Source organism: Procambarus clarkii, chromosome 43 (assembly GCF_040958095.1).
Source record: "Procambarus clarkii isolate CNS0578487 chromosome 43, FALCON_Pclarkii_2.0, whole genome shotgun sequence".
Lineage (NCBI taxonomy): Eukaryota > Metazoa > Arthropoda > Malacostraca > Decapoda > Cambaridae > Procambarus > Procambarus clarkii.
In genome coordinates this window covers 35,000,498-35,017,266 of record NC_091192.1, presented here as the reverse complement: position 1 = coordinate 35,017,266, position 16,769 = coordinate 35,000,498, and the positions used below count along the sequence as shown (strand labels likewise).

The following is a 16,769-nucleotide window of genomic DNA, read 5'->3' as shown; positions in this document are numbered from 1 at the left end:
TGATGAGCTCTGATTTTGTCTTGTACCCTGTGTTTCGTATGTGTTTAATTTTTACCATACCTCAGTATCTGTAATTTATCACACCCACCCCTCCTCACACCCGCCCACCCCCCTCACACCCACCCACCCCCCTCACACCCACCCACCATGATAAACAACCTCCATATCCACCCTCCCACCCTACTACATATTTGCCCATAGGTCAGGTATACGCTTATTGTCTGTACAAAACTTAGCTGATCTACGCAGTGGGAAATTATATTGTTATAATATCCTGCATCTGAATATTGCAGCGTCCCATAGGTCTGTCACCCATTAATGTCACTGAACCTAGCAAAACGCACTACAAAATAAATCACATATGATTCGAATTAAATAAAAGGATTAGTGAACTTGTCTGAAGTTATGTGTTAGTCTATGGTAATAGTTGATAGTTTTCTTTAAAACATGTTACAGAAAACGAGGCTTGAAAGAATTCAGAGTAAAATTTTATGGGATACTTCTCAAATTGGCTGGCTTAACGTTTAATTTAATTTAACGTTTAATTGCGGACTTCTGATACTGTTTCTTGTCTCAGAACCTTCATGTGTAGTAGCTTCAACGGGAACAAATAGCCGGCGGCCTTTTAAAGGTCCCCCATTATTACTGAATAGTTTTTTCCAGAAGCATGACTAACTTAAGTAGTCTAGGCATCGCCGATTTTCTGCCCTACATTGTGGCTTGTTGAACGTGACCCCAGTGGGGCACCGTTGGTGGAAAATGACCCACGTTAAATAATGTTTACTACGTAACATCGGTCACTTTCAACCAACGGTGTTGACTAGAAGCTGTTGTTCCCCTGAGTGAGTTACAATGGGCCTTTGAAAATTAGCTGATTCCACTGCTAAGTATGACCTCATTCGACAAACTGTGAGTCAAAAACCCAACCTCCACATTAATGACTACTTAACGGGACGCGGGTCCGTCCCGCTTCAAAAGCGAGACGGATGAAGCGGGACGCGTCCGTCCGTCCCGCTTCAAAAGCGAGACGGATGAAGCGGGACGCGTCCGTCTGTCCCGCTTCAAAAGCGAGACGGATGAAGCGGGACGCGTCCGTCTGTCCCGCTTCAAAAGCGAGACGGATGAAGCGGGACGCGTCCGTCCGTCCCGCTTCAAAAGCGAGACGGATGAAGCGGGACGCGTCCGTCTGTCCCGCTTCAAAAGCGAGACGGATGAAGCGGGACGCGTCCGTCTGTTCCGCTTCAAAAGCGAGACGGATGAAGCGGGACGCGTCCGTCTGTCCCGCTTCAAAAGCGAGACGGATGAAGCGGGACGCGTCCGTCCCGCTTCAAAAGCGAGACGGATGAAGCGGGACGCGTCCGTCCCGCTTCAAAACAATGCATCAAATTTGCAAAGGAAGCCCAAGTCCAGCAGTACTACGCTGGACCTGACAGCTGAGTGGACAGCGCTTTGGATTCGTAGTCCTGATGTTCCGGGTTCGATCTCCGGTGGAGGCGGAAACAAATGGGCATAGTTTCTTTCACCCTGTTGCCTCTGTTCACTTTGCAGTAAATAGATACCTGGGAGTTAGACAGCTGCTACGGGCTGCTTCCTGGGGGGGGGGGAGGGGGTGTAATACAAAGGAGGCCTGGTGGAGGACCGGGCCGCGGGGATGTAAGCCTCGAAATCATCTCAAGATAAGCCACCAACGGAACGATCATTGCTAAGTAAACCTGCGCAGGCAATTTATGTGAAATAAAAAGTCACCTGCAGCTAACGACATTCTTTGTTGACGTTGACATAACTGAGAGCCAGTAAGCCTCCACTCACGATATTAAAACATTTTGTGTATTATAAAATGTTACTCAATTTTTACCTTTTTTTTTTTTTTTTTTTTTTTTAGATATATACAAGAGTTGTTACATTCTTGTACAGCTCTTGTATATATCTAAAAAAAAAAAAAAAAAAAAAATGTTCCATTTTTCAAAAATTTTGTTCCATTTAGTTTATTTAGAGGGTAACTGAAACTGTAGCAGGATATACTCTACCATACACTTCCCTCATACAGTATACTCTCTACACATACTCATATTTGTGTACTCTTTACTGGTACATTCTCAATGCAGCCTGACATTGACTCTGAACTAAATCTGCGGACATATATGTTTAGTAACCAGGACATTGATAGTGACTGCTGCAGTTACCACATGGACAACCAGGAGAAATCCAAACTTAAGTCTAACATTATCGTATCAGTATTTAACCAGAATGACACATCACTCAATAAACATTTTGATGGCGTAAATGTGCTATTAAAAGCACTTGATACTGAACGCTCTTTCATTATCGTAACAGAAACATAAAGATCTTTCCCAGTGTTTTTTTTTTTTTTTTTTTTGCAGGGATATTCCTGCGCGGGCCCTAAGCCTCTGGCTGGCCCACTAAGTGTTGCTTGTTTCTGTTTTACTTGGGCGGAGTATGAGTAGTTATGACTCGTTTGGTCGCTTCAGTAAGATTTTGCCCCATGTGTTTAATTAACAATTTCTTCTGCTCTGTTGAATCTAAGTTGAAATCTTAATGGGTTTGTAACTGTGCACTGTGTTAGATAATGTTCCAGTGGTCTATCGGGCATTTCTCCACAGTGCTGACATTTCCTCTCATCTTCCGGAACCTGTAAGTCTATTTCCCATGCACATGGGTATCCAAGCCTGATGCGATGTAAGTGTACTTCTGTTGCTCTACTGCTCCCTTTCATCAAAATAAGTGGTTCGTAGTTGGTTGAATTCTTGTACCAACCCACAGATTGTCACGCTCACACTAAACATTAAAGAGACCAACTACTTTTTATCTGGAAACAAATAATCACACAAACACACCTTCGATTAGACAGTGTAAATATTACTAGTAAAAGTAAAGGGCCATTGACCTGGGCTCTGGGAGACTCGAACCACCGTACCCCACACGTGTGAGGCCGAGGCTCAGTTTTAAAAGCTCACTTTTAAAACTGAGGTCAAGTTTTTAGACAAACTTAAGAACCCACATTCAAGATATAGGCTAACAAAAAAAAATATCTAAAACTGTTGGTTTAAAATATGAGATACTGTGTCTCTTGCTGCTCTCTCTACACACAGTACTGCTTGTTAATATATTTAACTTACAGGGTCTGTGTGAGGGGGTTCAGCCCTTCACATATTGCCTCAATAGCCCATCATCACGCACCAAGAATCAGCTATCAGAACTATCACAAATTCTGAGTTCAGACAGCACATATTCCCTCTGTTCAACTCCTTGAAGATGCTGAACATACACTCCACACTTTCTCTTGTGCACTTACAATACTTATGCCTAAATTATAATCCTGTTTTTGAACTCTAATAAAAGGACTTTAATAAAACAATGAACATCACTCAGGAAATAAATGTCTCTCTGGTATTCCCAGCCAGACTAGATGTGTGCAACACTCGGTGTATATAGAGGGATCCAATATATGAAACTCCTTTCCTGATGAAGTAAATAATTGTTCAATCTATACCTTATTCAAGTACATAAGGTCTGCATGGTACCCGGCCCCCTGGAAACACAAACCGTAAATGTCTCTATTTTCCGCTTGTTACAACATTGGAATTAAGCTGTGTTCCTTACCATACCGTTCATTTCATCAGTATAGTTTATGTTTTTATTTTGTCCTGTTTTTTATTTCGTTTTTTTTTTTAACTTTTTCTTATATTTCAGTGATGGAAACATCAGATCATTTGATGTTCTCAATTTTCTGATGGGAACATCAGAGCATTTGGGACTGCATCGGATGGGAAATGGTGGGGAGGACGAGGGGACGGGGGAGTGGGGGAGGACGAGGGGGACGGTGGAGTGGGGGATGGTTGGGAGGACAAAGGGACGGGGGAGGGGGGGGGAATGGTGGGGAGGACGAGGAGACGGGGAAAGGTTGCTGAGCCAAAGCAATGCGTGGCCGGGTACAGCTAGTATGTGTGTGTGTGTGTGTGTGTGTGTGTGTGTGTGTGTATATATATATATATATATATATATATATATATATATATATATATATATATATATATATATAATATATAATATATATAAAGGGTACCACCTCTGGTTATGATTGTAGGGTCCCTCGGCCTGGAAGAAGAGGATATGTAGCATCCGGAGAAGTCTTGTGTTGCACCCACGTACACTCTCATATTGTCTCCTGCTACCTCTATATATTTGTAATATATTAGTTAATTTTATTTAAATCATTAAATAAAATGGGTTACGACATTGGTTACATGCAAGGTTAGTTGTCACAGATTGTCGCGTTCCTCCAGCTGCTCAGATGGCGGGCAGGCACCAGGCACTATGGCAGCCGTGTGTGTGTGTGTGTGTTTCCTCTCTGTATCGCCACACTGAAGCGCAGGGAGAGGAGCTGGCGGCTCTAGGGGGGTCTCTTATTATCTATACTGCGGGGCTGTACTGCGAGAGAGAGAATGTCTGTCAAATATTGGAGGCCAGAGTCTCTGAACTCTCATCCAAATTTGCAGGGAGAATAGTCTGGGGTGCGAGATAGACATAGGCTGGTCGAGTTACACTTAAGTTAAATGCTTTAAGAAATATTTACAAATAAAGATTGCCCCCCCCCCCCTCCTCCAATGCTATTTTCATGGAGTCGATCATATAGTGAAATATGTCGTGTGATTGCCGTGGAGTTCAAAACAGAGAAGAAGAAAAACAAAATAAAAATAAATAGAACATCTCAAAGACCCATTCAGCAGTTTCAGTACTTATTGAGTGGGATGGAGTGGGAGCCAGGGACATGGGAGTCATGGAGTGAAGAGTGGGAAAGGGTGGAAAAGGAGGAAAGAAGATAACCAGGGTTGAAGTGGAGAGGAGAGTACAGAGATGGTGATAGGGAGAAATTAGGAGAGATGAAGGGGTCAGGCAAATGTGGAAAAGAAGAGAGGTGAAAAAACAAGGGGAAGAGAGAGATTATCCTGGGACCTACCGGGTACCCTATGACCTGTCGGGTACCCTGGGACCTGTCGGGTACTCTGGGACCTGCCGGGTACCCTATGATCTGTCGGGTACCCTGGGACCTGTCGGGTACCTTGGGACCTGCCGGGTACCCTGGGACCTGCCGGGTACCCTGGTACCTGCCGGGTACCCTGGGACCTGCCGGATACCCTGGGACCTGCCGGATACCCTGGTACCTGCCGGGTACCCTGGTACCTGCCGGGTACCCTGGGACCTGCCGGGTACCCTGGGACCTGCCGGATACCCTGGTACCTGCCGGGTACCCTAATAGTATACTGAAGAGATAATTTATCATTAGATAAATTAGAGAAATATCATTTATCAGACAGACATTTATTTTTTGTCTGTCCAAAATTAAAGACCAGATACTTGGGGCAAGTTTCACCCAAATTGCCAGGGGATAATGGGTCCGTAGGCTGATCAAGGGAGGCCTAAGTTAAATGCTTTAAGAAATATTATAATTCATAGATATCCCCCATGCAACTTTCATGGAGTTAAAAGGTGAAATATATGACGTGACTTCCCTTGAGCACTTCCCTTCCCTTTAATAAGTCAATATTGACTTATTAAATATGTGCATAGGTGACATACTTAACATAATAGATACCCTTAAAAAGATTCATAGAAAACACCGACCTTACCTAACCTACTTAGTATGTTAAGATAAGCATCTTATTGCTTCGTAATTACAATTATTACCTAACCTATAATAGGTATAGGTTAAGTAATAATTGTAATTATGAAGCAATAAGATGCTTATCTTAAGATACTAACAAGGTTAGGTAAGGTCGGTGTTTTCTATGAATCTTTTTAAGGGTATCTATTATGTTTAGTATATCACCTATGCACGTAGTTAATAAGTCAATATTGACTTTACGAATTTGCGAGAACGGGTTGAGCACTTAGTGGTCATAATATATTCTTCAAGTGACCCATACAATTGTTTGTGGTTTTTAATAATACATTTTCCGAGAGAATAGGGAGAGGGGGAAAGCAGGGAGGATAAACACCTAAATCCCATAACTGTTCAGTAGACTCTATGATGCAAATGTTGCTGTAGTAAACTCTGGTGACCCCTCGAGGGGTCAAACCTTAATTATCGAGACCGTCTCAAGGCGCTCGGTGTTCTCTCTGGTAAGCAGATGCAGGAAGTGATAAATCTACGTGAAAGTTATCGACGATGTGGTCCTAGATATGTACAACAGAATAACAACATTCTGGAGTGAAAGATGTGATAGATAATAGAGAACAGACCCAGTGAGGAGTAGAGATACACTCACAGAACACTGAACATCACAGCTCCACGGCTGCTCAGTATCCTCGCAACAAATATAAGATTTGTTTTCAAAATATAATTGAAGGTTTTCATATGGCTATTGGACAAATTTCTGCAGAAATTACAGCTTAGCCGAATTGGAGTGAATATGGTAGCCCGTGGGCCAATAGAAGCAATAATCTAACTGATCAAGTTATGATCAAATAAGTCATGACCCAAGTCCAGCTTTGGCATACACAATCTCGAAAAGGACATGTTATCTCCTCTCATTAATTGACATGAAAACAAACACGCTTCCATACCTGAGAATAAAACCAGCTTTAATTGTTTGTTTATTTATTACATAAATACTGAGGTTGCCTCATCTGGCAACCGCTAAGCTTAGTCCCCTCTGGTCTTGCAGTGTGTAGTCCCATCACCTCGCCGGCAGGTCCTGCCACAGGTCCACGCATTCTAGACCCCTGGGGCACAGCTCGGGATTTAGCTCCAGGGTCATGTAACTACAGGTTCCAATTCCCTATTGGTCTCTACAGACTAGTCAAAGGTCCTATATAATCACACAGGCTTAGCACTTTATCCTGATAATGACCTCACCTAGCCCAAGGTGCCAGGTGGCCACACCGCCTCCTGGCCCCCTGGTGCGGGAGGAAGGTCTTCAGCATTTACAGATATGTTAATGAGGCAAGAGGTGGACAAGAGTGGGTGCTGATGATGGTATGTGGATGGCGGCCCTGAGAGCTACCAGTCCCTCGGTGAAGGAGGTCATCCTACAGCCAGGTCTTGCTGCGGGCGTCCTCCGGCACGGTGTCATTCTGTCCCTCTGCTAGTACCTGTAGCAGGTACGCCATGACGGGGTCCTCGTGACTGTCACGTGCCACTGTCCGTGGGACGGGGACACCACCACCGTCAGAGGGCCGCTGGTCCTCCCTGCGCCCTCCAGACACCCAGTATGGGGCCCCGTCCGACTCTTCTCTCGACACCCAGAATGGTTTTGTTTTTACTTCTTTCTTCCCTCGAGTTATCCACAATGGATGACCTTCTGGTTCATCTTTCCCTCTTCTTTCCCAAAACGGGTGTGTCGCATGATCTGCCTTGCCTCTGGCAATCCAAAATGGATGACTTTCTCCTGCCTTCTTGCCTCTGGCAACCCAGAATGAGGTGATGTTGGCGTCGTCCCGTTTGCCTCGTGATATCCAGAAGGGATGTGTGTGTGGCGCCTCCTTCTTGCCCCTGGCCACCCAGAAGGTCTTGTCCCCTGACGACTTGCCCACACGACTCACCCACAACGGTGGGCTGCCGCCGGGCCCACCACCAGCTGGCTTCTTGCCGCGACTAGTCCAGAAGGGACCTCCGCCCTCGCGCTTGCTGAAGAAAATGTCGTCGGAGCTTAGATATGAAATAACGTCATCCTGGTCGACATCTTGGCTGCGCATGCCCATAATCCATGGGTTGGCGCCCCAAGCCAGGTCGGTGCCCATTACTCGCTTGCCCCGAGCTACCCAGAAGGGCCCGCCATCTTTCTTACCACGGGAGACCCAGAAAGGTCCTCCGCTGTCTCGCTTGCCTCGTGAGCTCTGCTTTGTATCCCCAGGAGTAGGAAATTGAGATGGCGGACGGAGGGACGTGACCTCTTCCGCCCCTTCTCCCGGCTTGCGTGTGTAGGGCGTCTCCCCCCACAGGTCTTGGTTGGAGCCCCAATAGAAGGGCTGGTGACCCTGGTAGGCCTTCTTGCCGCGGGTTAGCCAGAACGCCCCATCACTGCCCATGACCAGGGTGCGCCTCCCCGCCGTGGTCAGGTCTCCGGAGGGTGGACGCTTGCCACGCAAGGGCCAGAAGCCTGAGGAGTCACTGCTGTAGGAGGGCAACAGTCGGGATGTTACATAAGGCGAGGCCTCCTCACCTGGTAACACCTGCTTCTCCTGCGAGTCATCTTCAACCTGACGGAGACAACACACGCAGTTAGTGAGGAACTCAAGAAAGTTACTAATGGAGACGTTTATTAAAGAATATTTTTACTAGTGGAGAATTTGGTTGAAAAATAGGTTTACTAGTGGAGACTTATATTGGAAAACAATTCCGCTTGCAGGGCTTACACTAGAAATATAATGATGGGGACTAGTGCTGACTGGTAATTGTGTTGGCAAGAACTTGTTATTATTGTGTGATCTGTACGTAAGCTATTTGAACAGCCATGGCAGGCGCCACTGTATAGAACAGAAACACATTGAAGCACGGCACGAGAGTGGATGGAACACAAATGGTAAAGCACGCCTGCAACATCCTGAAATGTACGAAAGTACGGGAAATGCAGGAAATGATGCTCAAAGATGGCCGCAGCGCCGGAAGTTGGTTACCTTGGGGATGTGACAGCATACCAGATACCAGGAGGTTTAACAGCATACCTGGGGGTGTGACAGCATACCTGGGGGATGTGACAGCATACCAGATACCAGGGGGTGTGACAGCATACCTGGGGGTGACAGCATACCTGGGGGTGTGACAGCATACCTGGGGGTGTGACAGCATACCTGGGGGGGTGTGACAGCATACCTGGGGTGTGTGACAGCATACCTGGGGGTGTGACAGCATACCTGGGGGATGTGACAGCATACCTGGGGGTGTGACAGCATACCTGGGGGATATAACAGCATACCAGGTGTGATAGCATACCTGGGGGGTGTGACAGCATACCTGGGGGTTTAACAGCATACCTGGGGGTGTGACAGCATACCTGGGGGTTTAACAGCATACCTGGGGGTGTGACAGCATACCTGGGGGTGTGACAGCATACCAGGGGGTGTGACAGCATACCTGGGGTGTGTGACAGCATACCTGGGGGTGTGACAGCATACCTGGGGGTGTGACAGCATACCTGGGGGGTGACAGCATACCAGGGGGGTGTGACTGCATACCTGGGGGTGTGACAGCATACCTGGGGGTGTGACAGCATACCTGGGGTGTGTGACAGCATACCTGGGGGTGTGACAGCATACCTGGGGGGTGACAGCATACCAGGGGGGTGTGACAGCATACCTGGGGGTGTGACAGCATACCTGGGGGGGTGACAGCATACCTGGGGGCGTGACAGCATACCTGGGGGTGTGACAGCATACCTGGGGGCGTGACAGCATACCTGGGGGCGTGACAGCATACCTGGGGGCGTGACAGCATACCTGGGGGCGTGACAGCATACCTGGGGGCGTGACAGCATACCTGGGGGTGTGACAGCATACCTGGGGGTGTGACAGCATACCTGGGGGATGTGTCAGCATACCTGGGGGCGTGACAGCATACCTGGGGGCGTGACAGCATACCTGGGGGGTGTGACAGCATACCTGGGGGTGTGACAGCATACCTGGGGGTGTGACAGCATGCCTGGGGTGTGTGACAGCATACCAGGGGGTGTGACAGCATACCTGGGGGATGTGACAGCATACCTGGGGGCGTGACAGCATACCTGGGGTGTGTGACAGCATACCTGGGGGTGTGACAGCATACCTGGGGGTGTGACAGCATGCCTGGGGTTGTGACAGCATACCAGGGAGTGTGACAGCATACCTGGGGGCGTGACAGCATACCTGGGGGTTTAACAGCATACCTGGGGGCGTGACAGCAAGGGCAGCAGCTTACCGGTTTAGTGATAGCAAGGGCTGAAGCAAGACAGGTCGCCACCCACAAGCAACCCATCACGTCGCTCCGTCTGCAACAGAAAATGGGGCATCAGTGTGTCTTCAATACGAAAACTTTATTTGTGTAGAGTGTGTCGTCATGAGGTGTAACACAAAGCTACACTGTGGACTCAGGTCCCGGCTCTCAGAAAACAGAGTCTGAATCATGCAGGCGAGGAGTCACAATAACGTGGCTAAAGTGTGTTGACTAGACCACACACTAGAAGGATCGACTTGAGAATGGTCCAGGACGGACCGAAACGTCGTCGTCCCTTCACCTTCAAGTGTGTGGGCTGGTCAACAGAGTCTGAATAATGTTTAGTATTGTGTCACGTGTAACAGAATGCGGAGAATAATTATTTTCGACTTAAAATTTAAAATGACAGTCAACAATCTAGAAATCTAGAAAACTGCATTGATTATTTGCAAGCTCACAAGCAATTTTACACACCTTAGTTAAAAAAGGTGTAAAGGGAAATATGGATAGGATGGTTTCAAGATTACCTAAGTCACAGGTATGCCAGAGTAAAGTTGCAAGGACACGTGTCAGATTACCACTTGAATGAGAATGGGACTCCACAAGGAGGAGTCCTCAGTCCTAGTCTTTTTAACATCCTTATGGAAAACCTCGTTACCATGACATTTGCAGAAGGGGTTAAATTGGTAAGCTATGCTGATGATATAGCATTAGTCATTACAGGTCCTTCACGAATAAATAAAGCACAAGCGGCGTTAGATAAAGTAACATCTGAATGCTTCATTTTAGGGATAAAAATATCTGCACAGAAGTTTAAGGCAATGAGACAAGGCAGCAACACTCCAGACAGGCACCTACGTATTCAAGACATTAACCTTCAGTGGGTTACACAATATCAATATCTCGGAGTGTGGATAGATGCTAAAATGATATTCAACAAGCAAATTCAATATCTGAAGGAGAAAGCAAAATCACGACTGAATATAATGAGAGCAATCACAGGGCCCCGTCTAGGAGTGGGACACAAAGTGGTAAGAATGTTTTACATACACGCCGTTCGTTCCCTAGTTGATTATGCAGCGCCTGCCTTACTCACTCTTTCTCCTGGTCAGTGGGCAAACGTTGAGGTTATTCTAAATGATGCAATGCGAGTCATAACAGGAGCTCCCAGATGGACTAAAATACTGAACCTAAGACTAGAAACCAAGCTAACATCGATTGAAATAAGAATAAAAGGGATTGCTGCGTGCATGCTGACCAAGATATTGACTAGACCCAGAATCAGTTCACTTAGAGATATAATCACTGGAGCACTAACTCTGGACAGAAGAGCCTCCAATAGCAACAGATGGACCCATTGTGCGATAAACACCATCAATACATTCGATATAACAAACACAGTCACTGAGAAGGGTGTCGACGAAATACATGCAGACTTTGTTATGCAAGCCTCTTAGGAATCTCTGCCAGCAGACTTTAAGATTATGGTTCTTGAAGGAAAAAAGAACCAGACAAATCCTCATCTGCTACGTAATATTGCACAGATGCATATAGGAGCAAACTTGGCATCTGACAGCTTCACTTACTTCACAGATGGATCAGTAGACCAGCAGGGACAAGAAACCAGAGCTGCAGTTAAAGCAGGAAACTCTGGAAATAGTTGGAGACTCTCAAACGGGTTTTAATTTTTTTTTTATTAACACATAATAAAGGTACATCTGATTTTTTTAAGATTTAGGTATTTAGGTACATCTGCATTTGTACAGCTACCCTAGACTTTATGAAGGGGAGTACAATGTGTCAAAAAGCTAGCTACATGATGCTAAAAATTTTGGGTGCACTATGAGGATATCTTCAAGAACACGAGAGTGAATAAAGTAATTGCAAAGTACCAGGTACCAGATCCTCTTGCCAACTGGTCTGAAAGGTCTAATAACTGGGCATTCGGTGATGTAGTGCGGGAGATCATGCCGTAGTTCCTGCTCACAGAGTTTGCACCTGGAGTGCTCAGGATTGGGAGATCCGTCACCTGTAGCCACCTGCCACAGGTAACGGTAACCCAACCTGATCCTGGCACCTACTGTGTCGCACAGTTTGGTCGATGTTTTGTGCTGCCCATAAACATAGGTTTCAGATCTGAACAAATCATAGCTTTTTATACTGGTGCTTTCAGGTCGTTGGGAGTCAGTAATTTCTTTCTTATCAGGCCTAAGTGTTTAGAACAATACAGTTTTGACAGCAGAGATGGGGATACCTAGATCTAATTCAACTTCATCTTTGTTACACGCTAATTTGGCTGCAATGTCTGTCTCATTATGATGGGTTATATTTATGTGTGAAGGTATCCATACAAAGGAAATTCGAAACCCTTTACTCTGTGTGCAGCGATTATGTCATAAAATAATTGGGAGTATGAGGTTCTTGCTGTTAATCTTCCAGGAGTTTTCGATTGCATGAAGAGCAGACTTTGAATCACAGAATATTATTCCTCCTCCAATGTTTTTTAATGTTCTGGTAGCTAGTTGTAGTTCTGCTTGTGTGGAGGTCAGCCAGTTGTTTAACCTGACACTGACAGTCTGTGTGCAAATATTATTTCAATAAAACCTACATGCTGCTGCAGTCCGTCCAGTAGAGGATTGGACTGAGCCCTCGGTGTAGACACAGTGCTCGTGAGATCTTAAATTTTCGATGAAGGAGGCAATTGTTTCAAGTGTGACAGCTTAGAGAAGAGCAAGATTCTCATTACCTTTCTTGGTGACGGGTGTGTATGATACTTGAATGGTGGGGTACAGATAAAGAGAATATAGGAGACAGGTTAACAGCACTAAATAATTTGTCTCTGAGCAATGCAGGAGATGTAGGGTCTCTCATGACTTTAAGACAAAAGGTAGAGTTGACATGCGTAATTCTCTCTAGTATGGTTGGAAGCTTCAGTTCTTCCCTCATGTTGATGATTCTTGTGCATCTTGGGGCACCAAGAATTATCCTCATGGCTTCATTCTGTACTACTTCAAGTTTGTCCAACACAGAGGAGGGGAAATTAATTAAGTGCAGAGCATTATAATCAACGAGAGATCTAACAAACATCATATAGAATAGTCTAGCATATTTAATATTGATACCAATATTCTTACCAGTAAGTGTTCTCAATGGTTTTAGTCTTTCTTTTAACCTACGGTGTAGATCATTTACAATGTCACTGTTAATACCAACTCCAAGGTATTTGTGCTGCCTACACGTTTCAGTGTTCAACTTTACATAGATGATAGCCATTCAAAAAGCTTTGTAACATGCTCTTGTTGTCGTAGTCGTAGTCTTGGAGTCGTAGTCCTAAGGGCCCGGGTTCGATTCCCGGCCGAGGTACCTGGTTCCTCAGTTAATATGTACTGAGTAAAAAGTACCTATTTATCAGTAAATTTGTACCTGGGAGTTAGCTGCTTCCTGGGGATGTATGTGAGTGTGTTAAGAGAGAAATATATGTAGTAGATGTAATATATAAAAAATAGATTGGTTAGAAAGGCGGGGTCCAAGAGCTAATAGCTCGATTCTGCAGACACAACATAGCAAAGACACCGGCCCCGCCTCACAGTTCAGTCCCGGAACTGAGAGGAATGAGCTACGAGGAAAGGCTAAAGGAGCTGAACCTCACATCCCTGGAAAACAGAAGAGTAAGGGGAGACATGACAACCACCTACAAAATTCTCAGGGGAATTGACAGGGTGGACAAAGACAAACTCTTCAGCACGGGTGGAACACGAACAAGGAGACACAGGTGGAAACTTAGTACCCAGATGAGCCACAGAGACGTTAGAAAGAACTTTTTCAGTGTCAGAGTAGTTAATAAATGGAATGCATTAGGCAGTGATGTGGTGGAGGCTGACTCCATACACAGTTTCAAGTGTAGATATGACAGAGCCCAGTAGGCTCAGGAATCTGTACACCAGTTGATTGACAGTTGAGAGGCGGGACCAAAGAGCCAGAGCTCAACCCCCGCAAACACAACTAGGTGAGTACAGTGAGGTTGAGTGCTGCACCTCACACACTCTACACCCTCATAATTGCACTACTTTTAGCAAGTAAAGATATTTAAATGCTTGTCGGTATATATATAGCTTCTGAAAATATGTAGTGTTTATATATATATGTTAGAGGGGGAGGGGGAGTATAGGCCTTCACATCTTCTCCCCCCCTCCTCCCCCCCTTTCTTCCTAACCCCCCCCCCCCTCCTCCACAACACCCCCCCTTCTTCCTTACCCCCCCCCCTTCTTCCTTACCCCCCCCCTCTCCTTCACATATCTTCCCCCTCTCCCTTTCCCCCCCCCTCCCTTTTCCCCTTCCCTTCCCCTTCCTTAACCCTCCCCCACCCCCCACCCCTGGAGTTTGCCACTCCATACAAAAGCCAACTACTATAACTTGTCCTTAACGTACGAACCCAAGCAACCCTCCACGCCTATCGATGCCTTGGCATAGAAAACGTGAATATTGTAGCGTGTCGGAAAACGAATGAAAAGAAATGAAATCTGAAGAATATCATGGGGGAGGGAGGTAGAGAGGGGGGAGGGAGGTAGAGAGGGGGGGAGGTAGAGAGGGGGGAGGGAGGTAGAGAGTGGGGGGGAGGTAGAGAGGGGGGAGGGAGGTGTGAGGGGGGGGGAGGGGGGAGGATTATTGGTGAGGGGAGAGTTATGGTGAGAGGGAGAGAATTAGATCAATGAGGAGAGTAGAAAATGGTAGAAAAGGTAGAAGAGTAGAAAACAGAAATGGAAAATGTTAAAGAAAAAAGTTGCTGCCACCATCCATTCTGGTGAATCATATACAAGACAAGAGTGGAACTTGTCTCTACAACAATATTATCAAAGGTGTTCATGTTAGCATGTATCAACTGTCAGCATGTATACCTGTATAACCAAGACTCATTAATTCATAAGTTATGCCCATAAGCTTCACAGTACTCTCCACCCAAGTTGTCAAGTTAACAAGTTTATGGAACCGAATTTACAAGAATAAGTTAATCAACTGTATGTTTAGTATTATAAGTATCATAATTCCACATAAAGTTAACATAAAGTTAACTTTATGTTCCCTATGTCAAGATTAAGACACAAGGTGAGTCACAACACAAGAATTTGAGCACACTACGGCTGACTGTCCCTGAAAATCACACAACACCTTAAGTTGGAAACACACCAGATAAGTCACCTTAAAGTTCACTCACCAAAGACTTGAGACTAAGTTTGATAAAGAGGAGAAGGGAGGGGGGGTGGCTACGGCTGACAGACTGTCCCCACCTGACCTGAGGAGGTCAGTCTGGTGACTGAAACCTCTTGACAAGCGACCTAACTCTCGCTCCTGCTCAGTCTTCAATCCTCTGTGTCTGTGTGTACAGTTCCATGGATATTTATAGAGGAACCGGGAGCTTGGCTCTATCTAACAAGTAAGATAAAACCCTAGACAGCGGCTCTACCTAAAACTCTAGACAGCGGCTCGTTTGACGGAAACAGCCAACCGTGTGCAATTATCACCTTAGCAGAAAGCAAGGTCACTTCACACGACCTGACCTGCTGCGATGAACACTCTGGATGTATGACTAATTAATTGATAGCAAGCCACTGTCTGGCGCCCTCAAATATCTTCTATGACTGACTCATGTTGTATGTGAAATTTTAAACTAAACACCTTCATGGTGTTATAATATTACGGTGCTTTAAATGTTACTTATACGTCACATTTGTAACGGTTTGGTCTATTCCGTAACAAATGTGACGCATGAGGAAAGAGGATAGTTGATATACTTGATACACCTCACACCTCAGGGTGGCCCACACCTCAGGGTGGCCCACACCTCAGGGTGGGCCACACCAGAACACTGTCACACCTCAGGGGTGGCCCACACCAGAACACTGTCACACCTCAGGGGTGGCCCACACCTCAGGGGTGGCCCACACCTCAGGGGTGGCCCACACCTCAGGGTGGCCCACACCTCAGGGTGGGCCACACCAGAACACTGTCACACCTCAGGGGTGGCCCACACCAGAACACTGTCACACCTCAGGGGTGGCCCACACCAGAACACTGTCACACCTCAGGGTGGCCCACACCTCAGGGTGGCCCACACCAGAACACTGTCACACCTCAGGGTGGCCCACACCTCAGGGTGGCCCACACCTCAGGGTGGCCCACACCTCAGGGTGGGCCACACCAGAACACGTGGTACTATAAATCACAGCGGCTCAGGAGCAGTCACGTTTTCTATGCGAGCGTCGACAGGTTAGGTTGGGTTGGTTAGGGTTGGTTATGTTAGGTTCGCGGGAGTTAGCACAACGTTTATGGTCCGTTGAGGCAAGAGAGGACGGGTCGGAATATCAAGCCACCAACTTTTTTACAAGTTCTTAGTAATGTAAAGATTATACCAGAGAGATACATGTCCTAGACTTGTATCCCAGAACTCCTCAGTACTAGTACTGTACATGTGTGTGTGTGTGTGTACTCACTAAGCGGTGCTTGCGGGGGTTGAGCTTCGGCTCCTTGATCCCGCCTGTGAACAGGTGTACAGGTTCCTAAGCCTACTGGACTCTATCATATCTACATTTGAAACTGTGTATGGAGTCAGCCTCCACCACATCACTGCCTAATGCATTCCATCTGTTAACTACTCTGACACTGAACAAGTTCTTTCTAATATCTCAATGTCTGGGTACTCAGTTAACACCTGTGTCACCTAGTGCGTGTGTTTTCTGTGTTAAATAAGTTGTCTTTATCTACTCTATCAGTGCTTCTGAGAATCTTGTATGTGGTGATCATGTCTCCTCCTAACTTCTTTCTTCCAGCGATGTGAGGTTTAGTT

At 46.1% G+C, this 16,769-nt stretch overlaps 2 protein-coding genes across 8 annotated transcripts in view; one reads left to right on the top strand and one right to left on the bottom strand.

Moving 5' to 3' along the window:
• Nucleotides 1-16,769, top strand: part of LOC123755953 (COMM domain-containing protein 4) — a 209,806-nt gene that overhangs the window by 127,974 nt on the left and 65,063 nt on the right. The gene's annotated exons all lie outside the window — the stretch shown is intronic.
• Nucleotides 6,603-16,769, bottom strand: part of LOC123755952 (uncharacterized) — a 25,577-nt gene continuing 15,410 nt past the window's right edge. The window contains exons 2-3 of the mRNA XM_045738936.2: nucleotides 9,914-9,983; nucleotides 6,603-8,220 (exon numbers count right to left, since the gene is read on the bottom strand). Coding sequence (XP_045594892.1) covers nucleotides 7,051-8,220; nucleotides 9,914-9,983 — 1,240 coding nt within the window. The 3' untranslated portion in view covers nucleotides 6,603-7,050. The remainder of the gene's footprint in view (nucleotides 8,221-9,913; nucleotides 9,984-16,769) is intronic.